This window comes from Adiantum capillus-veneris, chromosome 18, assembly GCF_014529385.1.
Source record: "Adiantum capillus-veneris isolate H3 chromosome 18, ASM1452938v2, whole genome shotgun sequence".
In the NCBI taxonomy this organism is placed as follows: Eukaryota; Viridiplantae; Streptophyta; class Polypodiopsida; order Polypodiales; family Pteridaceae; genus Adiantum; species Adiantum capillus-veneris.
Genome location: NC_140948.1, coordinates 95195003 through 95222757, shown reverse-complemented (window position 1 = coordinate 95222757; position 27755 = coordinate 95195003). Strand labels below are relative to the sequence as shown.

Here is a 27755-nt window from a genome sequence, read left to right as displayed (position 1 = left end):
TGCCGGGATGCTGACGTGGCAGCTGGTACGGAATTCCGGAAATTGCGCCGCAATTTGCGCTGACAGCTTTTGGGCGATGCTTTCTGCTTTTTTCTACGCAAATAAGCAAGAGAAAGAGAGAGAGAAAAAGTAATTTGCTTTTTTTTAGAAACTCAAAAGAGTTTGTGAGAGAGAAACAAATTGCTTTTGATTTTGAAGCTTTTGGGGCTCTGCTTTTGGGCATCCCTTGTACTTTTAAATACGTGGTGAGGGCTTCATTTCTCGGAGCATCTGGACGCAGAGTCTGAGAGTGAAACCCTAGCCACTTTCTTGTACTTTGATCTGATTAATATAAAAAGAAATACCGAAAGGGGCGCCAGTCTTTGGGGCCAATATCTCTAGGCACAGAACTCCGCCGGGCTAGTGCAAATCTATTGTGATCTGTGAATTGTTTGAAGTGGTTATTTGGTGCTGTCCCGGTTGATTCTTGACTTGGAGTGTCCAAGTCTGTTACATACCACATCGACAACGCTGTGGGGGGCCCTTGATTGGGTTGGTTGGGACCCCATCGGGTCTCTCTCTCTCTCTCTCTCTCTCTCTCTCTCTCTCTCTCTCTCTCTCTCTTCAAAAGAAACCATCATTCAAGCTAAAAGCAATCACTAACACAAGGAAAAAAAAGTGAAGGATTTGTGGTATTGTAAAACCTAGATCTTCACCATTTCAATTCAATTGCACCTGATAGCGTTTTTGCTCAGCAAGTCAGCCCCAACGTTTTTCATAGGCAACAGAGACAATGCTTGGAGATCGTCTCTACGGTGCAAAGCCTCCTCAAGGCAGGCTTTCACAAGCCTTGTGATCGTGCAATGGCAAAGTTTCTCATCTGAGGTCCAGATCCAGATCTAGCAAGTGCTCAAAGCCTTCTTGATCTTCACAAGACTCAAGCCTTTGTCGTCTTCAAAAAATTCTCAAAGAGAGAGATCGCCCAAAAACTGATGATCCACCACAAATGCCCTCAAGAGGTCTTTATATAGGTAAAAGCCTAGCCTTTGGGTGCCCTTGACCCTTTGCTTCTCAATTGTCCGACCTTTGGCTTTTCATTTGTCCAATCCCTTGGCTTATAAAAAGAAGGGCACCCCGCTCTCTAGGGTTGATTTGTGTTATGCGCCTCACTTTTAGGGTTGATTTGTGACATACCCCCTGTCGAAAAAATAGTAATCGTCCTCCATTGCATCTACCAAAAAGAACAATGGTAACACAATAATATTTATCAATTAATCAATCAATCATGTACATGCATGAATAGTACAACCACATGGCATGCATCACATGTATCTAGGCATAACTATCTGGTTCAATCTTGAACTCTCAGATACTTCATATGCACTACAATCAATCAGACTAGTCATCACATCCAGTTCTTATCTTGAACTCCACGGATGTCTTTGAAAGTTTGATGCAAAGGAATCAATCAGATTTCTATCCAACCATCTCATCTTCATTAGAACTTTTGATATCCTGGAGTAGCAATATTAGCCATCACATCTAGATCTCACCGATCTTTGACAGGTGTCTTGATGCACTAAAACCACATACCCAGTTTATCTCATCCAAATTGGAACTTTTGATGCACTCGATTTATCCATAGTAATCATACCATCCAATCATTCTCAATCAAATAATAAGTCATTAGTCAAAATGAGAGAATAAATCAACAATCTTAAATGGGGCCTTCCCTATCGATGTACAAACTATATTTTTATAGGCGAACTTCACCAATGGCACATACTTGTCGATAAGCATTTCCAATCCACGTCGCTCGAATTCCTCATATCTAGCAAAAGGATCGCTTGCTTTGTCTTCAAGACTTCCATAATGAGCATTATAGAAACTGTTGAGTTGAACACAAACCATCGGCTGCTTAAAGGAAAACAGATTGTCTCCCCATAAATCTATCTGACCGCATGTTGAGTCGGGCCTTCTGCCTTTCCCATTTTGCTGTAACCAATCTTTTTCTGAGTCACCCTTGCCAAAGGTCGTGGATTGTCTGCCTTTCACTGCTTTACTGTTGTTTGAGTTGCATGGTTTCTGTTTTGGCTACTTCTTCGTCATCCACCTCAGAGAAAACGACCTCTACAAGATCCTTCTCTTCGATGTTGTTCCCAAGCTGTACTTCTTCATTCTTGCTCTCCTCTTCACTTTCGTGAGACGTAGGCTCTGAAACCATCGTGCTCTGCTACTGTGGGAAGAATCAGATTGTTTGTAGAAGAACAATCAACTGGGCTCTGATACCAATGAAACCTTTATGAATGTGAAGCACAAGGTGAATCACAATAGCTAACACTTCTACTTGAAAATAGAGAGAGAGAGAGAGAGAGAGAGAGAGAGAGAGAGAGAGAGAAACCAAACATGAGACATAGGAAGGCGGAATTCCTTCTCTAGAAGCATAGGCCCTCAAGACGAGCGCCCCCGAAGGGTATTTCTTTTATATTGCAAAAGAAGGTCAATACAAGTTGTTGTCACAAGTGCTCAAAGCCTTCTTGATCTTCACAAGACTCAAGTCTTTGTCGTCTTCAAGAAATGCTCAAGGAGAGAGATCGCCCAAAAAACTGATGATCCACCACAAATGCCCTCAAAGGATCTTTATATAGGTAAAAACCTAGCCTTTTGGGTGCCCTTGACCCTTGGCTTTTCAATCATCCGACCTTTGCTTTTCATTTGTCCGACCTTTGGCTTAGCAGAATAGAAAGTCAGTCGTCCTTCGAGTTTGACTGATTGAGAGTCTGAGACAAACCCAGAATGATTTTAATATTGCTCTGCATTTAGATAGATTTATTTGAGAGTGCGCGTGTGTGCGGAAGCGTGAGAGAGAGAGAGAGAGAGAGAGAGAGAGAGAGAGAGAGAGAGAGAGAGAGAGAGAGAGAGAGAGAGAGAGAGAGAGGGGGGGCGATCAGCCCAATATGACTACCATAAACAGAAGACCCATAGTACAATTAGTATGATCTCTGTGAGATGTGGAAGTGGGTGCCCAAGGGGAGGTAGGGCAAGGCTTGATAAAATCCCCATGACCCAACAGAAAAATGATATATGGAAATATGTGAGGAAGCCCGGACAAAGTGGACGGCCTACCCCAAACTTGGGCGGCCGGACCAGGTACTACCTAGACTAGAGACATACAAGTCGTACAAGTATGCCCTAGACTTGTGAAGCAGCAGAGTGGTGTAAGTCTAACACCCCCTCTCAACACATAATGCTGAACAAACCGCATGAAGCCGAAAATGTGAGGCAAATGATGAAAATGTCTGCTGCGATGTCCATTGAAGGACAAAACTCCGGCGAACTCCGCGAGTATTGCAGTAGTCTTGGGTGTCACGACTGCCAAGAAATCTCCATGGTAAAGAACCATCACGAGCAATGTGGCAAACTAATGTACTCCGAGGATACAGGGTGAAGATACTGCGTGGAGGTCTTGAGTGTGAAAACAACTCCTTGTCGTAAAACAAGTGCCAATAGACCTGCAAGTGTCATGCCCAATAGGATCTGTGGTGTATGTAGTCAAACCGTTTGGAGAAAAAAGGGAAGCCCAAGAACCGTCATGGGAATGACCGCAAGCCTGTCAATGCATGAACCTGCAACCCAGTGTGGCCAAGTGGCTAAGCTGTGAAAAACCCCAGGAAGGCCAGATGTAGCAATCTGCAACGTAAACGTCGTCCGAATCAAGGAAAGCCAAACTAAGCAGTCTGCACTATAGAAGCTACCGTAAGTTGCACCAGTCACCGAGAGTGTCACAAGACGGGCATCACGTGCTAATAGAAAAGAACAGACTGAACAGACTTTTAGCACTTCAATAACAATTGAACAGAGAGAGAGAGAGAGACGACACGCGACACGGAGTGGCGAAATTCCACCCCAGAGAGTATTGGCCCCAAACCTTGACGCCCCTTTCAATATTTCTTTATATTGTATCAACACAGTACAAGCCGGTACTCGAGACTCTGTAACTTCTCCGGGAAGCATGCCAGAGAATGAGCCCTAACCTCATATTTAAAGGCCCTTGGCCTAAAAAGCAGTTACAGTGAAAAGCCTTTTACACTCAAAAGCTTCTGGTACCAAAAGCAATGCCAAAAGCTGCCAGCGTAATTTAAGGAAATCCGTACAGTCTGCCACTGTTGCTAATTGGACTATTTTCTTATTTTTAATGATTAAATCTCTTTTTTAGGATATTTTATTATGTGCACTAAGAACTGTTAAAAAGATTGTAGCTACAGGAACTGCCATCAGGAACAGACAACTCTGATGTGTCATTTGATGGGTGACGATAAACATCGCGAAGGAGTTTCCGTAAGTTCGGTGGAAGGAGCCGGGTTACGAGTGCCTCTGATGCGTCACATGATGGGTGACGGATGCATCAGTAAGGGGGCATCCCGTAGGCTAAGGAGGAAATCCGAACTGAGTAAGAAAATACGCGTAAGAACGCAAGCACAAGAATAAAGATGGGTTCAATGAAGCTTTTTACGAAAAGCAGGAACAATCGCGGGAAGGCAGACGCTTTCCCGCGAGGAATCTATGTTTGCATTGCATTCGTGCATGTGGTTGCATCCAGGGACGTCTAGGAAGTGTTGTTAAATGCATTGGTTTTAACTTATAAGGTTTTATTGAGCTTTTTGGGCAGGTTCAGACCAATTTTAAAATATGCCGGCCGCCCACTTAATAAGTGGGCAGCCACTTAGAAGATAAAGCAACAAAACCAGCCAACGAATTCTCTCTCCCTATTTCGGGTAGAACAGCGTAAAGAAAAGGAAAAAAAAAAAAAACGGCCGCGATCTCTACGCGAGCAGCTATTCGTGCCGTGGCCAGGGAGCTATAAAAGCACCACATGCCCTCACTCAAAGGGGGTACCAACGTCAGCAAGAGAAGACTCTGCCGCAAGAGATCGCGAGACTACGAAGCACGGAAGTCGCTTTTTCCCGCGCAAGAGCAACAGGTATCTATTGTGGATTCGCCATACGAATTGTTGTCGCGTGTTTGTGTGGGAAGGCCCTTACGGGAAAGGACGGCTTCACGCCTAAGTCCCTTACGGGAAGGAACGGCCTTGTGCCCAAGCCCTTTACAGGAAAGCACGACCTTCGGGTCTAAGATTACAGAGCGGAGGGGTTTCCTCGGGTTCTCGTGCTTGTATAAGAGTTCTCCCTGAATAAAAGAACTCTTAACAGGGGGGGACCAGCCCATCTTCTGGTCCCCAATACTATGTCGATCTTATCCTTTCTCTCATGTTTTCAAAGAATTATAATTTTCAGATTTTCTAAGTGCTCGTGTACGCTCCCGTTTTGTGACAGCCACGTCATCAGCCAAAGTATTTTTCATAAATCTGCCACGTCATCAGCAGCTACGCAATTTGTGTGTGTGTGGGTCGTGCTTTATTTTAATCCCATTGTCATTGGGGCCCCATCGGACGGGGTCCCCATAAGTTGGTAGGACTTCTTCTTCTGCTGCTACTTGTTCTTCTTAGGGTTTAGGCCCCTCGGTCGGCATCTGTAAGTTGGCTCCTTCTTTAGGCTTTGACACGTCAACAGTTTGTGACATCTCCCCTTCTTGAAAGAGAGTAATCGTCCGCGATTACAGCATATCTGCAAAACAACTCAAGTTAGCTCAAAAAAAATAAAAAAATTGAGGGTCATTCCGAAAGACATTCCGAGGGACAATCAGTTTTCTCTTTTTTGTTAAGGAGTTAGCTTCTCCTTTCGGCTCTTTTTATCAAGGAGTTAGCTTCTCCTTTCCTCCAGATCGAAACTCTTGATATTCCGGCGTAGTAAAATTAGCCATCACACCCATACCGCACTGATCTTCCACGGGTGTCTTGATGCACTAAAATTACATACCCAGGCAATCTCATCCAATTAGGAATATTCAGTAATTGGCACATCGCAATGCAACACAAATGCTTACAGATGCATGTTACAAGACACAACAAACAACGTCGCTGAGCACTCCCCCGAGACAAACAGTCTGCGGTATGAAGCTACTTAACGACTACCTCGTCACTCCCCCGCAAATAACCTAAAAGGTCCGGGCCATGAGCCAAGAGGACTGTACAACCAAACGCTCCCCAGACCGCAGTCTACGTCGCTTGGAGGTTCAAGCATACAACCAAACGCTCCCGAGGCATCGGCCTACGTCGTTCGGAGGTTTTCTAGCATACAACGGAACGCTCCCCAGGCATCAGCCTGCGTCGTTCCGAGGTTCACACTATACCATAACAATATTTCTCACTTCTCCACCTGAGAGTACAATCAGCGATCGATGAAACTAGTATTGAAATCCAGAGTCAAACAATTCAAATCGGCACCAAGACAGGTTCAAAACAGATACCATCCATTTCAAACAAATTCCAAACAGGATCACCAAACAAGTTCTCAAACAGAAGTCAAACAAAATTCAAACTTAAAAATCAATCTCGACATTAGCCGAGCTCGAAAAGTCGACTGACTTTCCATCCTGAAACCTGCACCAAAAATTAGGGTTAGATTCCTTTCATAAGGTCGTAGCTGAGCACAGCAAGGTCCATCAGCTCTTGGACAGACAGTGTTCCTCTGGCGGCGATGGTAGTCTCAAGGATACCCCACTCTGCCAGAAGTTGCACTCCATAGGAAGATGTCAGAAACCATACAACTTCGGGCAAAATTTTTCTTGAAAGATTGCCAAGTACTTGGAGTATGCTGCTTGGTAGCCATCAACATCTGCATGGTACTGTCTCTGAGAAAAACAGCAGCTCGAAATGAATCTTGGATCCTTCTCTTGCAAGTGATCTTAATGGCTTATGCCTTGTAAGACATGAGCATGAAGACGGGAGCGCGCCCGATGCGCGATGAAGTAAGGGTGGGAGTGGCTAATAAGTCCGGGTTGGAGGACGAAGATACCTCGAATAAATTTCATAAGTCTCTGGTTTGCTCTGTTTGCTCTTTTGTGGGACCGATATGCTTTCAAAAAAGCACACGTCTGATGCTCTGATACCACTGTCACAAGATGGGCACCACGTGCCAACAAAAAAGAACAGACTTTTAGCACTTCAATAACAACTGAACTGAGAGAGAGAGAGAGAGAGAGAGAGAGAGAGACGACTCGCGACACGGAGTGGCGGAATTCCACCCCAAAGAGTATTGGCCCCAAACCTTGAAGCCCCTTTCGGTATTTCTTTATATTGCATCAACACAGTACAAGCCGATACTCGAGACTCTGCACCTTCTCCAGGAAGCATGCCAGAGAATGAGCCCTAACCTCATATTTAAAGGCCCTTGGCCTGAAAAGCAGTTACAGTGAAAAGCCTTCAAAACTCAACAGCTTCTGGTCCCAAAAGCAATGCCAAAAGCTGTCAGCATAACTTCCGAAAATCCGTACAGCCTGCCACGTCATCAACCAACGCAAAACGCGAAAATCTGTACAACCTACCACGTCATCAGCCAGTGTGTTTTTTGAAAATCTGCCACGTCATCAGCAGCTACGCAATTTGTGTGTGTGTATGGATTGTGCTTTATTTTGATCCCTTTATGTCACTGGGGCCCCATCGGACGGGGTCCCCATAAGTTGGTAGGACTTCTTTTTCTGCTGGCATCTATAAGTTGGCTCCATTCTTTAGGCTTTGACACGTCAGCAGTTTGTGACAGAGAGACCGCACGGACCACCACTGGATGGTGTCTTGTCAGTAGGTAGGGTAATCCAAGATGAGGGAAAAGCCAGACTCAACAGTCTGCACTGTGAAGGACCTCTGAGAAGAGGTGTGGTCAAACCATGTTGCCTGTACCGTAATCATCGTGTACTAAGAAGCCAGACTAAGAAGTTTGCGCTGTGAAGATCCTCTGAGAAGAGGAAAGGCCAGACCAATCTGTCTGTGCCATCTTACCTGTATCTCTTGCCTCCAATCCTCCGGTGTCAACCAAAACACAATCCGCGCCAACAACGCCACCAAACCGCAACTCGGTTTGGCTCTCAATGTGAATGAGCTGGGAGTGTCCTACTGCCCAGGTCGGGGGATAAGTCTCTTGTAAGGTCGCGAAGGGTGAGTGTAAGCAACTCTGAAGGTAGCAATCCAAATGATCAGGAGTATAGAAGAGCAATTGTACTACCATCCAAGCCAAGCTCTGGGCGACTCCGGATGTAGTCGCGGGGTGCCTGATCTCCCGAATCTCACGGGTAAACTCTCCAAGAGAGTCCAAAGCACTGAAGTCCCACTCCAGACTGTAGATCCAAGCAATGAACCTGTCCAAGAAGAGATCCAAGATCCTCTTTGTAAGTCCATGTAGATGTTCCTATGTAAGCAAGTGATCTAACGTGTCGAGGTCAAGTGGTGTCTGTCCACCCAAGATGGTGGTGTCCTCTCTAATGCCATGAGCATGGCCATATCTTGTGTGAACTCCTCTGATGAGTACATAGGTGTGTCCAAAACAAACCACAAGTCACCACCCTCTCTGGAGTGCGCAACCACCGAATGATGGCTGGAATGAATGGATCTCCCGAGTATCGAGAAATAGGATCTCACGTCGCCGTAGAAGGTACCGTCTCCAAAGCTGTAGCAATCCACAATGACCGCTCAGACAACCACCAGATAGTGTCCTGACAAGCAATGGAATGATCGACCACACAATAGGCAAAAATTCAGCCTGCTGTCCGCCCAAAAAACATTGCAAAGGGTGCTGAAAGCGCTGCTGTACCAGAGATTTCAGCGTGCCTATACACCACCGATCAGTACGAGAGCGTCGCAGAGGTTTAGATGAGGGGGATCTCACACTTCTCACCCGTCAAGGGGCTGAAAACAGATAAAAAACAGCAAGTAGTAAGTGCCAGATAAGTACCGGTTGGGTGTAGATACCTGAGAATGGCGTAGATCTGCAAATCCCAGGCAGTGTAGAAGACTCCCAGGGGTGCATTGGCTGCTCCCGTGTCTACAAGAGGCTTAGCGATTGCAGAAAACGCAGCAACCTCAGAATACGCAGCAACTTTTGAAAACACGGATTTGTTCCAGAAACGCAAGGCTGATCTGATGCCTTAGGTTGCATTTCTTTGCAAGGAGGGAGCGCCAAGAAAGCGAGAGGGTGATCGATGCCTGTAGAAGCAAAAACGTAAGGCTTGGTTGCAAAAACGCTGAGTAATGCAAAAGTGCTAGACAGAATTTTAGCACTTCTCGCGATGAAAAGCTGCAAAAACGCTAGCGCTAGCGGCTAGCCTTGGTTGCTGAGATAGATGGTGATTCTCCAAAAACGCTGGCTGTTGTGATCCCTTCGGAGGAGTACCTAATGTGGAGAAAGCGCCTTGGATCTCAACTGGCGACTGATACCATGTGAGTGCGCGTATGCAGGTGTGTGTGTGTGTGTGTGTGTGTGTGTGTGTGTGTGTGTGTGTGTGTGTGTGTGTGTGTGTGTGTGTGTGTGTGTGAGAGAGAGAGAGAGAGAGAGAAATGAAATGAAATGATATATTAACGTCTTCAAAAGGCCAAAATGACCTATGAGACCATCGGATACAAAGTGGTGAATCTAATACAATGTCTGAAGTACAAGTACAAAAAGTACTGAATGTAAAAAATGAAAACTGAAAATGAAGTGTGAAATGTGAAATGTGAAATGTGAAAATGTAGAATAGGCCCTCAATGACACTCTGGGTGTCGTGCCTCTAATCCTCTGCTGGAGTCTCCGTCGATCGAGTGTGCTCCTGCGTCTCGGTCGTGGTTGTCTCGATCTCCCGATCTCAGTCGCCCTGTCAATGAGGGTGCCTCTGGTATGAATGTGGGTACAACCCTGTGCTGGTGGTTGGTCTCCTGGCTCCCTCGATCCAAAGAAGTCTGTGATCTGTCTATGTGATTGTCGTACTCCATGTCTCCTCAGCAGACTATCTCTATGTCGGAGTAGCTCAAGTAGATATAAGCCAAGGCATCTCTAATCCTGATACCTCATGACTCTATCTAGGGGTCCAAAACCCTCCCTGAATACGCAATCGAAGCGCCCTCGTATCTCATAAAACACAATGCAATGGCATATGTAGTGTAGCTATGTCTCTGGCTCTCTATCGCATAGTTGGCATATCCTAGACTCCGGTGGTATCCCTCTGAATCTACCCGTCTCAATCTCCAGCTAGTGTGAGGATGTACGAATCTGACCAATAGCACATCGCAGACCATGAGACAAATGAGTGTCCATGTAGCTCGGACGAATCACAAACCCATCTCCTGAAAGTTGGAGAAGATGCTCTTTGTAGACAGCCATCTTCGTGCCCAACTCCTGCATCGGCTCTACCCATGTCCTCCTGGTGTCCAACTGTATAAGATCCTGACAAACGAGTCTAGTGATCTCCGTCCGTGTGACTGGCAGGGAGGGTGCATCCAAGGAATACTAAAAAGGAGGCAATCTATCCATGCTGAAACCATGCCTCTGAAACCATGAGGTCATCTACGCATACCAACATGATGCGTCTCCCTGCATCGCTAACTGTCTAGAGGACTCAAGAGCCAATCTAATATATCTGCCTCTATGTGTATCCCATAGACTGTGCATAAAGGACACTGATCTGGTAAGAGCCTCAATCTCTATAGGAGGGGCGGCTACCCCCGCTCGAATAAATAGCATGTGGTACGGAGGCCTTGGCTCTAATCATCCGGGATATCATAAATACCAAGGGTCTCTCCAAGCTCCTCCAACTGTCATGATTCACAGATGGTCCCCAAACCTGGACCCCATTAAGCATAGGTGAAGCAACCAAAGTATCAAAGAGCCATAGCTTTGTTCGTGGTTCTTGAAACTGAACCTGTGAACACATCCTCTCTAGCCCTCCCAATGCCGCATAGGCTCTGGACAGTCTAGTCTCTGCTGCTCTCCTCAGAGTAAACCTCGGTCCCGTGAATACCACCCCCAGATATGTATATTTATCTGTGTACTCCACAGTGTCCTGACCATATACGAGTGTAGGTGCCGATCTCTTGACCCACTGTGGTGTGGTGTTAAACACCATAACCGTGGTTTTACCAAGGTTCACAGACAATCCACTATCCTCTGCAAAGTTGTGCAATGCATCCAACTGTCTCTGCATGCCCTTTGGTGACCCTGATATCAACACAATATCATCAGCATATAATAATAAAGGGATCCATGTCCCTACTAGCTGAGCGCCTCTGTCGCCCTCTCTGTCATTGTAGTCAGAGACCTCATCTACATACAAACGCTAGAGATGGTGAAGAGGGGGCGATTAGCCCCCCATGACTACCATCAACAGAAGACCCTCAATACAATCAGTATAATCTCTGTGAGATGTGGAAGTGGGAACCCCCCTGGCCCTATAAATAGATGCCCAAGGGGAGATAGGGCAAGGCCTGATAAAATCCCCACGACCCAACAGAAAAATGATATATGGAAATATGTAAGGGCGCCCGGACAAAGTGGGCAGCCGGCCCCAAACTCGGGCGGTCGGACCAAGTACAACTTAGACTATGGGTGGCGAGCCCGGAGACATACTAGTCGTACGAGTATGCCCCAGACCTGTGAAGCAGCAGAGTGGTGTAAGTCTAACACTTTACACTTTAGAACTCTCTTAGAGAATATTGTTTGTAATTTGTTTGAAATAGGATTTATCTATTTTGAACTTATCTCAGTGCCGATTGAATTTGCTTGATTTTGATTTTGATGCGTGTTTCGATGTTGTTTCGAAAACCTTGGATGATGCAAGCTGCCGTCTAGAGGGCATCTAGATGTGTATGGCCTCTAAACAGCACACGCTACTGTGTGGGGAGCGTTAAGTTGTAACTGGAAAAACCTCCAAGCGATGCAGGCTACAGTCTGGGGAGCGTTTGGTTGTATATTTGGCCTTTGAATATCTCATGGCCGAGTCTTAAATTCTCGGGGAGAGTACTCATGGGGGAGTTTACGTCTCTCTGTCTTGTGCTTACATCTATAATCATCTATGATGCAACGTAGTTTATGAAGCATATGCTTCCAAGTTGGGTGAGATTGCTTATGTATGTGATCTTAGTGCATCGACAAACCCCTTTCAAGATCAACGCGGTCTAGGTGTGATGGCTAGCTTTGCTAACCCAAAATATCAAGAGCTCCGATGCGGAACGAGATGATTGGATGACCCTTCTCTCTCTCTCTCTCTCTCTCTCTCTCTCTCTCTCTCTCTCTCTCTCTCTCTCTCTCTCTCTCTCTCTCTCTCTCTCTCTCTCTCTCTCTCTCTCTCTCTCTCTCATCTTCTTGAGCAGCAGCTGAGTAGATGGGCAGAGAGGGAGGGGATACGCGCAGCCCGGTAGGTAGGTTTCAGCAGGGGTTTTTCTACTCTTGACCATATCTCGACACTCAGAGCCATCATTGAGGAGGGCAGATCGCATGGGAGACAGATCTATTGTAGCTTTGTGGATTTCCACAAAGCATTTGACACAGTGCCCACAGCTAGATTGATGCGCATATTACAGCAATGGGAGTACCCACAGAGCTCATTTGGGGGGTCATGGCATTATACAGGTCAATAGTGGGGCATGTACGCACCCCAAAGGGTCTATCCACACCAGTTTACTCCACTATTGGGGTGAAGCATGGCTGCCCACTCTCTCCTACTCTATTTGGTATGTATGTAGATGAGGTTTCTAACTACATTGAGAGAGATGGTGATAGAGGTGCACAGCTGGCAGGGACATGGATTCCACTATTGTTATATGCTGATGATATTGTGTTGATCTCCGACTCTCCGGAGGGGATGCAATGTCACTTGGATGCTTTGCATAGGTTTGCCCAGGAAAGTGATTTGTCCGTCAACCTTGGTAAAACCAAGGTCATGGTATTTAATACCACCCCACAGTGGATCAGGAGGTCAACACCCGCCTTCACATACGGGCAGGAGAAGGTGGAGTATACAGATGCTTACACTTACCTTGGAGTGGTTTTTAGTGGGCCAGCATTTTCATTGAGGGCAGCAGAGACTAGATTGACCAGAGCCCATGCAGCATTGGGTAGATTGGAAAGGATGTGTTCACAGGTTCAGTTTCAGGAGCCTCGAACGAAGCTCTGGCTCTTTGACACTATGGTGGCTTCTGCATTGCTTTATGGAGCTGAGATTTGGGGACCTTCACTGGATCATCACGGGAGGACAAGCCGTAGTGATGGATGGGGGGACATGGAGAAGCCTCTAGTCTCTATGATCTCGCGGCTCATTAGAGCCAAGGCTTCAGTACCACGTGCTATTATACGAGCAGAGCTAGCTGCCCCCCCACTGGTGGTTGAGGCGCTCACCAGATCTGTCTCCGTCATACACCGCATGTGGGAACTTCCCAGAGACAGATCTGCACGCCTTGCACTTGAGTCCTCTCGACAATTAGCCATGCAGGGAGATACAGCATGCTGGTATGGGGAGATGAAATCATGGTTTCAGGCGCATGGGTTCAGCATAGACAGATTGCCTCCCTTCCAGTACTCACTGGATGCGCCCTCTCTGACTCTTACACAGTCCGATATCACCAGGCTCGTTCGCCAGGACTTGACTCAGCTAGACACCAAGAGGACATGGATACAGCTAGCACAGGAGCTGGGCACGAAGATGGCTTTCTACAGAGAGCATCTCCTCCAGCTTACGAAGGATGGTTTTGTGACGAGGCCCAAATACATGGACACCCACTTGTCTCATGGGATACGATGTGCTATTGGCCAGGTGCGCACATCTTCACACCAGCTGCGGATCGAGCCTGGAAGATACAGCGCAGTACCAACAGAGGCCAGGACATCCCCCCTGTGTGACATCGAGCCTGAGACAAAGTTGCACTACACATGCCACTGCCCCGTCTACTACGAGATACGAGGCCGCTTCCATTGCTTGTTCAGAGAGGGCTTTGGACCATTCTCTAGAGTCATGCGGCACGAGGATCAGAGATGCCTGGGTTTGTTCTTGCTCGAGCTGCGCAGACACAGAGAGAGCCTGATGGGAGGAGAGGCTAGCCAATCTCAGAGACAGATCACAGACTTCTTTAGAGTTTCCACTGGACACCCTGAGGAGTTACTACCACAGCAGAGCTCGTCGCTTTACACCAGAGGCATACTGATCGACCGAGCGACTGAGCTGGGGAGATCCAGATGCCCACGACTACGGAGGACTACACAGCATCGACGGAGGCTGCATCAGAGGATTCGGGTCACTTTGGCTCGACATGCACACTGGACACCCGGGGGAGTTACTACCACAACAGAGCTCGTCGCTTTACACCAGAGGCATACTGATCGACCGAGCGACTGAGCTGGGGAGATCTAGACGCCCACGACTGCGGAGGACTACACAGCATCGACGGAGGCTGCATCAGAGGATTCGGGTCACTTTGGCTCGACATGCACGAAGCCCGGTCAGACTACTGACCATGGAGGAGATTGATGAGATCCGCCAGCGACCGATGCTAGATCTCATGTGATCTAGCTATCCCAGCTAGTTGTTTAGCTGCTTAGTCCACACCTAGCAGTTTAGGATTCCATAGTATTTTATTTTGTCATTTTGTCATTCTATCATTCTGTCATCTTGTTGCTCTGACTTTGTATCAGATCCACCACATTGTAACTTTCTGGTCTCATAGGTCACTTTGGCCTTTTGAAGACGTTAATATAACATCTCTCTCTCTCTCTCTCTCTCTCTCTCTCTCTCTCTCTCTCTCTCTCTCTCTCTCTCTCTCTCTCTCTCTCTCTCTCTCTCTCTCTCTCTCTCTCTCTCTCTAGCTACTCCACCCAAAACAGAGACAGGTACAGGTACAGGGACAAGTACAAGTACAGGGAAAAACACAGGTACAATCACAAGAATGGACGGTCCGGTTGTATGCTCTATGCAAGACATATGGGGTCTCATTATATCTATGCAAGAAATGATGATGAGGCAGAGTGAGGACATTAAGAAACTTACTCTCAAAAGCCAGGAGTTAGAGCACACAATCAAGATGCAAGACTTGAAAATCACGGAACAAGAAGAGAAATTTCAAGCATTACAAGACACTTTAAACAAGCAAGTAACTACCCAAGAGGAGAAGCTTGCAAATGTATGCGACACACAACAAAATGTACTTGGGCATGCAAACTCATGGGCAAATGTAGTAAGGAATGGCCATGCGAATTCACATGCTATATCACATGCGACAGATAGGTATGTAAATGTGGATGAGACAGAATACCATGAACGCGAGAAACGCAATATGAACATTGTGATTAGTGGCGTACCCGAATCTGACAATGAAAAAGTGCTCACATTGAACACGCATGTAACAGATATCATCACAGACAAGTTTGGAATGCAAGACATGGTCATATACGGGGCACACCGTGTGGGCAAAAAAAGAGCCGAGGGCAATCGTGCGATTGTATGCACATTGTTAGATGCGCGCAAACGAGCCATCATCCTTGAGAATGCACGGATTTTCTTGAAAGATAGCACAATCTACATTAGTGAGGACAGGACGCCCATGCAACAAAAAGAACGGAGACAAGCATATGAAGAACGCATAAAGAAGAACGCATCCCCCAATACGGGGACATGACAGGAGGCATGACAGGTAGGGATCCATGGGATCACAGATATACACGTAACAAGTTGGAATTGTCGGGGTTTCCCCTGGCACAAAGGAGATGGTCTGCAAGAAGTTTTGCCTAAAGCAGATGTACTGTTTTTGCTTGAAACATGGGAACATGATGCATGCCGTATCCCTTGCATTGAGGGATATATGACACAATCCATATGGATGCCAAGTATGAAAATGAGGGGTCAAGGCGGGGTTGCAGTGATGTACAAGGAGGAATTGCACAAGGTGATCAAAATAAGCAAGGTTGATGAATATAAAAGATATATCTGGATCAAAATTGAGACAAAGGATAAGCCAATATTCCTTGATGGATGCTACATACCGCATAGAGAGTCGTCATTCTATAATGCCTTCAAAATAGACAAAGGAGATCCTTTTGGAGAATTGTATGCAGATATTGAAACCTACACACAAGAGGGCATAGTCATGCTTATGGGAGACTTGAATGCTCGTATAGCACACACTCAAATGCAAGTTGTGGATTTCACACTACATCCTGCCAATAAGGAGGGATATGACACCCCCGATCCTATGTGGGAGAGGTGCTCTCATGACCAAATAACAAATCCACAAGGATCAGCCTTGATTAGCATGATGAACTCCATGCAAATGTTATTCATAAATGGATCGCAGAAATTTGCAAACTCGGGTAAATACACATGCTACACGGCCAATAAAGGGATGAGCACCATTGACTACATGTTGGTTAGTTACGATGGATCACACATAATACATGATTTTGCGGTGGGAGAACGATCCCCAAACTCGGACCACACACCCATTCTCGTATGGTTACGAGTGCCCACACAAAGGAAGGAAAAGATGCAGCAGAGCCGACTTGGTCATACAAAATGCAAATAGAAAAGAAAAAGGAATATGCGACTTTTCTTGATAGCATACTCATGGTACATGACATGCCCTGCAATGTTGAAGACACGTGGCTAATTTTCAAACAAGCAATGATCACAACCCTTGAAGTTGTAATGGGTAGAGCTCGCAAACAGAAGAAAGATGCAAAAGGCATGCCACATAATTCATGGTTTGATGAAGAATGTAAGGCAGCCAAACACAAGTTGAGAATGACACTCAAGTCAGAGGAGGAATGGACACCTTTAGTCAAAGAATATAATGCACTCCTACGAAAGAAAAGAAGAAGATATGAGCTGGAAAAAGAACAAAAAGAGATCAAGCATTTCAAAGAGAACCCGAAAGGGGCATGGTGGAAAATGAAAGGGAAACGACAGGATATAATGGGAGACATCAGCCAAGAAGACATGTATGCTTATGTGGAACAACTTTATGTACACAAAGATGCTAAGGAAATGATTGGAAATCAACCCGAGTTGCAAACGAAAGAACCCTTGACTATGAAGGCAACTCTAAAAGGTATACAAAAGCTTGAGAATGGGAAAGCACTAGACACCAATAACATGAGCTCGGAAATGCTGAAATGGTCAGGCAAGGTGGCCAAGGAATGGATCCATAGACTCCTAAATCAAGCAGCCACGCAAGATCTACCCGCAGATTGGCAAGAAAACTGGATTAAGGCCCTATTCAAAAGTGGGGACAGAAATCAGCCAGAAAACTATCGCACTATTATGGTTGGTTCATGCATGGCAAAACTCTTGGGTAGCATTTTGAAAAAAGAGATCAGTGTATGGGCTGAATGTAATGACAAACGTGCAATTGGTCAAGCAGGCTTTAGATGTCAATACAGCACTATAGATCACCTCATGTCGCTCAGAGTATTGATGGAAGAAAGCCGATTGAAGGGCAAAACTTTGTATTGTTGTTTTGTGGACTTCAAAAAAGCATTCGACACAGTTTGCAGAGATGGTTTGTGGAAAAGAATGGAAAACATTGGAGTACCGATACACCTTAGAGCGGCAGTGGCTCGTCTCTACAAAAAGGTGAGATGCATGTTGAAAATGCAAACGGGTTTCTCCCAAGAGTTCGAAAGTAACATGGGAGTGAAACAAGGCTGCCCTCTGTCCCCAACACTTTTTGGATTACGCATAGATCAACTTGAGGACTTCATACAACAAGCACTCGCACAAGAAGAAGATAGACCAAGTATTGGAGCTTTCATACTTTGGCTTCTCATATATGCGGATGATGTAGTCCTTTTTGCATATAACCTCAGGTCATTACAAAGATCAATGGATGCAGTGCATGCTTTCTGTGAAGCAACGGGCTTAGCTATCAATGTGAAAAAGACGAAGATTATGTCCATAAGAACACACAAAATAGAAAATCAACCCAAGGTGATGTACCTAGACCAAGCAATCGAAGTGGTGGATAGTTTTAAATATTTGGGAGTGGATATTCCTTCCAATCATGCATGGGGAAGTTGTGTAAGAAGCAGACTTGATGCGGGCAAGGCCAAATACTACCAATTTGAGAATATGTGTACACAAAGCAATATCTGAAGATGGGAGATCAAAGCAATGGTATTTGAAACATGCGTAGTACAGACCATACTATACGGGGTAGAAGTTTGGGGTGCTAGCATATCGGCCAGTACATGGAACGAAATAGAAAAGATACAAAAGAAGTTCTTATGTAGACATCTGGGGGTCAAATTGACGACACCATACTTCGTGATGATGTTGGAAACAGGCAACAAGCCATTAGAAATGAAAGCATTGCAGAGAATGTACAAATACATTATGAAAGTGAAGAAGATGTCTCCCAGTAGAATACCACAAGTGGCATGGGGAGTCGGTTGTGCACCACAAAAAACCAACAAGAGCAAAATCCTCTCCTCAAGTTTGGTACAAGACATTAAGAGATGGTTTGCAAGATGGAATGTGGAAGCATATGTAGACATGCCTATCGAAGAAGGAAAAGAAGGAGATTATATGCTGAATTTTGAGCTGACAGTGCTAGACAGTCTCCACAACAAATGGAAGACGGCTACACACAAATCTAAATTTGAATACTACTGCAAACATGTACACACAAAGTATTGGGAGGCATACAAAATGTCAGAAACACAAGTTCACATAAGAACTCCTATGTGTCACCGAGCAAGAAGAGCCATCACTATGATGCGTATGAGAGCTCACAAGCTGAAAGTAGAGACAGGAGGATGGCTGAAAATTGATGCAAGCCAAAGAGAATGCACCCAATGCAGTTTACAAAAGATTGAGGATGAGACACATGTGACTCTAGAATGCCCTGCATACACCGACATACGCGTTGATTTGCAGCAGCTTACAAGGGGATGCACTACTCTTGAGGAATTGCTCTCTAAAACCGACCCATCTCCTACAGCTCTAGGCATATACCTAGCCAGTATTCTAGAACATCACACACTACTCATGGAAAAGGCAAAGGGTGCTACACACCACACACCCCCGCAAGGGGAGTTTGCTTAGAGTTTCCGAGGGTCCCAAGGGTCATTTTGGCCCACCGAGGACGTAAATATCAAATCAAATCAAATCTCTCTCTCTCTCTCTCTCTCTCTCTCTCTCTCTCTCTCTCTCTCCCCCCCCCCCCCCCCCCCCCCCCCCCCGCCCTCCCTCCCTCCCTCCATACATAAAGCTATCATTCTTTATACAAGATTGCATGAATACCTGCCTATCTACATTTAGAGATGTCTCTCTCCATCAACTTAAATCTATGTCTGTTCTTTCTAAGAAAGACTTCACCATTACTACAAAGGAACTATCATTAACCATTACTGCAATGGAACTACCATTAACGTAAAGGCACATCCATTGATGCACGGGAACATAAGCATTGTGATTGCTTCATCTTATCAATTTTCTCTTTCCATTGCATCTAACATTATTTGATTTTGCATTAACCATCCAATCTAGAACTTTTGCTTCTAATGTCGAAGTGTGTTTCAGCATTTTCCCCAAATACACTACTTCACTCTCTAAATTGCAAAAACTGCCATTGCTTGTGGGGCCATTCGCCTATAAGGCTGGAATGCAACTACCGTAGATGCAAAATGCAGTTGCAGTGCGCGTACATGAGAATAGTTGTCGTTGTGTGAAGGACAGACCACCTCGATATAATGAGGCCTTGCATGCTTATCAGCCGTTAATCCTTCGACATCATTGATCACATGGTTGCAAACATGCACCAAAGACGTAAAGATTTAGATGGTGAGTATCAATATTTGCTTGCGTCAGATGACAAGAAGCAGGAGTCAAAGAGCACCCTCAAGCATTTTGTGAATATTGAGATTTGCTCGCTTCATATGACAAGAAGCAGGAGTCAAAGAGCACCCTTGAGCCTTTTTTAGCAGCTATTTGTACTCTGTTGCCCATACCTGCCACCATCTCGCCTTCTCTTCTACTATTCCCATTGCTTATTCTAGGAGCACATTGCAATCAAATCTAGAACTCAACAATTCTCCCACGTAGGAGTAACCTTCGTGGATATTTGCATTGGCAAGCCATTCGTATACTTTACAAGCATCCATTTGTTGTAACTTGTAGAATCGGTTCAATTCCAAGTTGGGGAAGTAAAGGTACTTGTTTGTAGGTAACCAACAAGGCCATCGTTGATCCATATTGCAGTCATTAGTTTGCAAGTAGACGCATCAACATCCGAAGGTCAGGGATTCAAATCTCGACGTCTAAAAGCTCGTTTAACGAGCTTTCTCCCTCATTCTCTAGCGTTCGGCACTAGAAGCATCATCACTGCCTCTTTGCCAGCCCCTCCCTCTGGCATTTTTTGCAAGTGACCATACCCTTCTCTTGCAGCCATCCTCAGCGTTTTGCTCATCCATCCCAGCCTCCATCTGCTGCTCACCTAAACCATGGAAGGCACCCCTCTGCTGCCCACATCGGTCCCATTGGATACTCATTTGCAAGCATTTAATCTGCTGCTTTTTTGCCGTTTATTTTTCTGCTAGATCCATGTTTTATCAGCCAGCATTCAGCCATAGATCCCGCTCCCATCGGTGTGCAAATGTGCATTTTTGCAACCAGCATTCAGCCCTAGATCGTGCATCATCAATTGTACCTCACTGATACCCCCTTTGAAGCAATAGGAGGATTCAAAAATAAACAGTATATGATGTAGACTAATATTACAATGGCAAAACTGATTCCCTAGAGTTGCAAACAAGAAAAAGGTGTCAAATCAATGTGACTTGAAGTGATGTGTACAGTGCGACACCTTGGGCCTAAAACACGCTAGGAGAACAAGGTGAAGACTCACAACATCCTCCCTCAGGAGCTGACAAAGAGGAAAAATAGGGACTACTAAGGCATTGGCGGTAAAAAAAAAAACAAAAAGTTAATACTTTGAGGCATTTTGCAACACTAACCCATTCTGTTAGGCATTGCTGACCCTTTGGCCGATTCAGGTCCACAGCCTTCCGCCCAGTTGCTAACTCCAAGAGAACGACACCAAATGAATATACATCCGCTTTTTCCGTAATCTGGCCACTTTGTGCATATTCAGGTGCCAAATACCTGCATGGAAAATCAACTTAAGCTATGCAGAAATGCAGGCAGTGCCCTGGGCAGAAGATTTAGAAAGGAGGTGACAACTAAGGAGCAGAACATGGTTGCAGATTTTTCTCCAAGCATACATCATGATACAAAACGCACCCAAAGGTCCCAATAACACGAGTTTGAACTCCAAGATCACCATCTGGTTGCCATCTTGCAAGACCAAAATCTCCAACCTAAGTGATATCAAACAGCAAGTGATGAGCCAGGGGACATGAAAAAAATGGCCAACACCAGCCTTATCATTATGCCCACCATAGGTTCGTAGTCATGTGTCAGTAGAATGTTGTTAGGCCGCATGTCACGGTGTACAATGCAACCAACACGGCATTCCTCGTGCAAGTATCTCAGCCCCCGAGCAGCCCCCACTGCAACTTTCTGGCGAGATACCCATTCTAAGGCACCTTTGTCTCTGCCTTCAAAAGAATCAGACCGAGATGATTGAATGCCTTAGAATCTCAACATAATAAAAAGAATTCCCAGTGTATACAAGCATATAACAATTTTGGGCAGGCATGTATCTGCATACACCTAGGGAGAGGGAAATGGAGTAATACCATAAAGATGGGAGTCTAAAGATCCATTGCAGATGAACTCATAGACCAATAATCTCCTCTTGTCTTCTATGCAGTAGCCAATCAACATGACAACATTTCGGTGTTGTGCACAGCTCAAAACTTCTACCTCTGAACAGAACTCAATATCGCCTTGAGAGCTGGCAAGCTTATGCTGTTTGACTGCGACAGCTTGGCCATCAGGAAGGACACCCCTATGTACAGACCCAAAACCCCCCTCGGCTAAAAAGTTTGCCTGAGAGAAGCCTCCAGTAGCAAGTTCGAGCTCGGCATAGGCAAACCTCCTTGGAGGCTTTCCAAAAACAGGAGCTTTGTGCTGGCAAATTGAGCACAATGGAGGAGGACCAGGAGGCATGTGTATTGATAGGGACATAGCTCTTCTGATACTAGAGGTTCTCTCAAAATCTCCACATTTGGACAAGCCGCCATTTCCAAACTCACTTTCAAGAGCAGAGTCTGGGTCCCATGCAGCAAACCTCTCCACCAGTTCCTTTGTGGTAAGTGCCCTCTTTACCCAATTGCTCTTATCTAGCTCGAACCTTCGTGTACAACTCCTGGAGTTTGTATTCAATGACTGGGCATTCCGAAGGTGCCTTTGATAAGATTGACCTGCTGACTTTGGCCCTTCTGATGAAGGGCTTCCTTGATGAAGACCTGACCCACCTTCTCTCATGCTCAGTGATAGCCTGGAATTCACTGTGAACCTCTTTGAAGAACCTGAAGGGGAAGTCGGAGTAGTAAGTATCCTACCATGATGCTTTGGGTGTGCTCTAGGAGTAGCATTAGTAGAGTTTGGTTTGAGCTTGGTTGTTGGCATCCATGGGTCCACTGAATAGCTCTCTCTTTTGGCAGCTGCATTACAGAAACCCAGAAGGCAATCCTATCATGCAGGCACACTTTATTTCAAGCAAGAAAATCAAGATCTGCCTTAAAGATAAAAGTATACACACACATGGAGCAAGCTTTTGATGTATGGTTCTCAGCATGTAAAAACTTCAAGAGTAAGTGCACAACAATCAAGCCCTTACCAGCAGTTAAGCTGTAGTCAAGCCATCGCCCAGACATGAGATCTGAAGACTGAAAGTATTGGACGGAAGAGCTTTTACACCTGTGCTCCGGGCTGGCATTGGCAGTTCTCGATATAGGACGGCGCCCCTTAACGACTTGATAAGAGTCGTCACTACTAGAATCAGCATCAGAAGGAACATCGCCAAACTCATAATCAGATGCTGAATCAGTCTCCACAATTAACATATCATTGACCCTTTGACTAGTGCATGCCTTCATTGCCTCATTTCTTGTCACTGGGGATGTGCTTGACTCCGAACTAGATGCTGAGGATGTGCCCTTGTCAGTGGCCGTAAAAGGGGTTCTCCCACCCGGGCTGCCTGAAGAAGTTGCTTCTTCAGAGATGGTGTAAGTTTGCTTGCCATGGATAGAGGAGATAAGGCTGCTTAGGGCTTCTCTGTCATTAAAAGCTTCATGTGGGCTCAAGTTGGCAGCACCGGTTGTCTTAGAAGTGCTTGACGTCGAGCACTCAACGCGACTTCTTTCTGGGTCAACACAAGCCTTCAAGTTGAGCCGTAGAATCTTTGCATCCAAGCGCTTCACTACAACAAGGTTGCATTGCAGCTGCTCCATGCAATACTTGCTCTCTTCTTTCCTGAGCTGGCTGAAGTGGAAGAAAAAGTATGTCACTGGGAGAATGGTCATATAATACCACTAGCCCATGTTCTAAACATCATGGTTATTCTGACTGTGTGTGTGTGTGTGTGTGTGTGTGTGTGTGTGTGTGTGTGTGTGTGTGTGTACATACATAGACCCATACACACGCACGTACGTGCATATGTATGAATGTGCGCATATGTATGAATGTATGTATGTATGTACAAATATAATGAATGACAAAAGAACAGGCTCAGGCTGTAAACATCTAAAAAGCATGTCAAAACTACCTGTCAAGCACAACCCAAGTGGCTTTCACTCTTTGCGCTTCCATGGCTGTGGTACCCTTTGCAGCTGCTGGCACAACCCTTACACTGACTTTGACCTGTACAGCATATCAACGGTTATCACAAGTTGGAAATAAATTGATATGAAACATCAATCCTTGCAGTGCCTAACCTGCTTAGAGTCACAAAGATTATGCAGCTGTTGCATCATTACAGAGCAAGAGTCAGTCACATCCTCCTCCCTTTCTTGTAAGTTTGCATTTTTCCCGCCTTTATTGGACCTGTTGGCACAATCTCCACCCAGCCTGGGGAAGCTCCATAGCTTCTTTCCTGGTAGGTAAACAGCACAACACTAAGCTGGGAGCTTTACTCACTCAAACTGTCAACGTCCTTCCATACATATTTAGATCTTGTGAGCGCAAAATGCAAGTAAAAATGCATTTGGCATTGTGCATTTGGACACACAAAGAACCGCAAAGACTGTCGTATGGATCCCTCCAATTTGATGCAACCTCAATGAAACTCAACCTAAGCACAGGCAGCTCGATCGCTCACTGATGGGGACCCAGCATAAGCTAAAATGTAGGGTAGTAAGCAAACCTTAAATTGACCACTAAGGAGAAAGAGCCTAAACTTAGAATTACCATTTTTTCCTTGTAGTAGAGCAATGAGTGTTATATGATCTCCGCCTTGCACCACGTTGCTGAGAGCCCACTCCAGTGCATGCTTTGTGATTTCTTTTCCTGCATTCAGGGCAACCACGACGTTCTCCGTTACTAATGTTTGGAGATGGCTTCTCACCCTGCCCTCCTTCTTGGCATAGGCTGCAACAGACACCGCCTCAGGTAGCAAAGACGAACTCATCGTTAGCACTGCTAGAGTTGAGAATGGCCTTGCATTCAAGCTGACCTTCAATCACGCGCCCACAATAAGCTCTATGCAGGAATTCTGACGCAAATGGGTGTAAATTGCAGAATAATCAACAAGGCGCAGTAGTATAGGCCCAAACATGGGTAGATTACGACACTAGAACAGGCCTTGATTGCATTCACCAAAGGTATGGTAGAGTACACGCTGCAGAAAAGCATGGTCCAATTTTTCTCTACTAGGAAGCCATAGCCATAGGCATAGGCATATCCAAAAGAGAGGGTAGCAAACAGAGGGAGCTTACATACTTCACAAGGTTTACAGTTGTCTTACTGAAGAAGAACAAGCAACGGAAAAGTCACGGACTCACGAGTGTGGTAGTCTACTTCCATAGCCGTAGCCGTAGCAGCCAAAATAGACGAGAAAAAAGGGCTCCTAGCCTGTCCTAGTCCTGCAAAATGTTGTGATGAAAACTATAAGAGAAGGGATGAGGGAGAAGAATGATGATGGGAGTTTGAGCAGGGATTGGCAGCAAAAAGCAAGATTGGGTATGATTTAACCGGTGGATTGTAGTGGGCAAAGTCGCAAAAGGGCAAAAGCAGGGACAGGGGGCGGAGACTGGTCAGTGGTAAGCAGCATATGATGATGCCCTGTAGGCTGTAACCCCTGTTCCTTCCCTGCTGCGACTTGTCTTCTGTCTTCCCAGCTGGCTATAGACTCTTCTTCTGCTCGGTGAATCATGTGATGATTTGCGCGCTTCGAGTCTTCGACGATTATACGCAGGCCTGGCAAGCCTACCTAGCCAGGCTAGCCTAGAGAATGGGCAGTCGCGCACGCAGGGAAGAGAGAGTCTGAGAGAGACTGAGAGAGAGAGAGAGCGCGAGCTTGCGCGTGTTTGAATTGAGTATTTTATGTGCGCGCATACTTAGAGAGAGAAAAAGAGAGTTTCGCCGAGGGAGGCCCGAGCGGCTATTAGAGAGAGAACTCAGATTCAGAGATTCTGAAGAGAGTGCATGTGTGCGCGCGCCATTGGCAGCTTTCTGGAGAGAGTCGAGACTGCAGACTCCACAACCACGAGAAGACGACGGCCGTACTTGTGAAAGACTACCGGTCAGGCTTGTCGGCGGTCCCTCATCCCACGGAGTGAGTCGGAGTCCCATCCCAGCTCCAAAATTCCCCCTTTGATTCTTTCCTGCGGTAAAAGTCTCAAAAGATGCACACACAAAAGCATTTGCCTGCCATTAAAAAACCCTGGCCCCTCTTCATCACAGAGTGTTCTCACGCAAATGCAGAAAATCTACCATCTCGTTACCTTGTGACTAAGGATGTTTGTTTTGTTTGTTTTAGGAGTCGGGTAGGGCACTCCCGGCCGCTCTCCTCATACACTAGAAAAGTGCACAAGAAGAACGACCAAGACTATGCACCCAGAATCCTAGGGCGTACGCTTTTGTCGCCAGTTTCCTATGGACTAAGGATGCATTCCGATTGCATAAAAACTCGAGCATCATTGTGCCTTTCCCTCATTTAGTTCATTCACACAGCCGAGACATGAAAATGAAAGTTACAACTGCATCAGAGGAAGCACCAAATAGCCTATGAGCTTCTGGAAAGCTGGCTATGAGATTGTGGGTCGGCGGTTCAACTTCTGCCCGCATTTCTCGTTGCAACATACATAGTCAAGGTATATGTCAAGGGGTGGGAGGCCGCTTGTCCTGTTGATATCATTTTGCCATATCTTCAAGATACCTTTGTCCAACTATATGTTCCAATGAATCCGAATGCTACCTGACCAAACCTTCACAACGTATAAGGCCCCTATCACACACATGCAGCAAACAGGCCCGTAAAAGACCCATTTGGGCGCTCTTCTAGTCACACACAACGAACATAGTTTATATTTAATATTTTCACTTTTTCATTCAGCTAATGGCCTCAGGCCACATGGAAACAATTCTGATTATGTAGGATGATGCCTAGCACTCAAACCCAATATTTTGACTTCACGTTACCTCTTTTGCGTGTCCACTACTGAGCAGGAATGGGCGAGGGGTCTACCTCGGATCGTTTTGGAAAGCAACGAATGAGGTGTTAAGCCAACCAGGTTTTGCCACCTCATCTTGACACACGTTCAGGTGGACGTGTGTGACAAGGGCCTAAATGATCAAACTTTGGCATCAGATTTAGCTAACCACAAATATGCACCCCTCACAGCCAAATGGGGTGCATTTTATAAGAACCACAACAAAGGTTAAGAACTAGGACAAGGGCCCTTGCATATGTGAGAACCCATGGGTGTGTGTGTTTGGGGGCGGGGGGGGGGAGCACTATATGCCACAGGGTAGTAAAGGAAGCTCCAATAGTGGAATCAAGGGAGGGGTAGTGATTCGCGGTTTTCAGGGCGATCTGCAACATCCACACAAGCAAAAAGAAAAAGTAAATAAGCGCTTAAAAAGTAAATGTGGATCGAGCGCTTGCGTGGAGCTCTCGGGTGGGCAAGGGGGGCCACACTTGCAAAATTTGGGTTGAGGTGGAGTGCGGCATCTCCATGCTAGAGGTTGTACGTTGCATGAGGATTGTGAGGAGTGAGGGTTGGGGTCGCAGCTTAGGGGGCTTGGAGTGTTGCATGCATAGGACGGCGGGAGTCTATGGGAAGTGAGGGGTGAGAGGGTCAGAGACATCTCTACTTGCACAACTGTGGAGCCTTGATGCAAGGCCACAACGGGGAGGTGGGCAAGCTTGCAAGCCTCAGGTTCTGCAAACAGTGAGCATCACAGGGATTGCACAAGGCGTGGGAACATGGGAGCAAACAAGGTTCTGTCCTACACCGCCTAGGCCTATCAAGGCGGATAAGGTTGTGTGGGTTGAGGCCGAGTAGGGGGAGGATCTCAATCAACGAGGTGATGATATGTGCCTCAAGCCCTCTGTTTATTGTAGATGGCACCTCGTAGGCTAGTGGAGGGAGTGAAGAAAGGAGGCACACAGGGGAAAAAGTCTCAAATGTATCCACAAGCAACTCAAAACAACCTGAGGCTACACCCACACAACATGTCCTATCCACCGCCCACGTGAAACGGTCCACGGTTGCGTGAAAAGCCTCCGGAAAAGTTCAAGGACCTTTTCAAGGAGGGCATGTGATGCATCATCTGGAGGAGACGGATTCTTCGAAACCCACAAGTAATTCATTTCCCAAAGAGGAAGAGAGTGGTTCCAAAGGAAGTCGTGGTGCAAGGACCACCCATCGAGATGCACGAAAGGATGATTCGTTTATTGATCATGACATCAGTGGGAAGGGGTTTTGGCCTAATGTTCAGCCATTGACGTATGTAGAGGCTTTTTC

The 27755-nt window shown here is 46.0% G+C and overlaps 1 protein-coding gene across 2 annotated transcripts in view; it reads right to left on the bottom strand.

Moving 5' to 3' along the window:
• LOC147436047 (uncharacterized) overlaps positions 1-24974 on the bottom strand; it is a 37314-nt gene extending 12340 nt beyond the window's left edge. For both annotated transcript variants that reach the window (XR_015185147.1, XM_086488946.1), the window contains exons 1-8: positions 24196-24974; positions 23724-23881; positions 23555-23649; positions 22628-23271; positions 21582-22451; positions 21280-21440; positions 21124-21200; positions 20838-20985 (exon numbers count right to left, since the gene is read on the bottom strand). Coding sequence is in view for 1 of the 2 variants with exons in the window: in XM_086488946.1 (XP_086345072.1) it covers positions 20838-20985; positions 21124-21200; positions 21280-21440; positions 21582-22451; positions 22628-23271; positions 23555-23649; positions 23724-23881; positions 24196-24415 (2373 nt within the window). In the remaining variant the exon portion in view is untranslated. The remainder of the gene's footprint in view (positions 1-20837; positions 20986-21123; positions 21201-21279; positions 21441-21581; positions 22452-22627; positions 23272-23554; positions 23650-23723; positions 23882-24195) is intronic.
• Positions 24975-27755: the final 2781 nt, after the last annotated feature.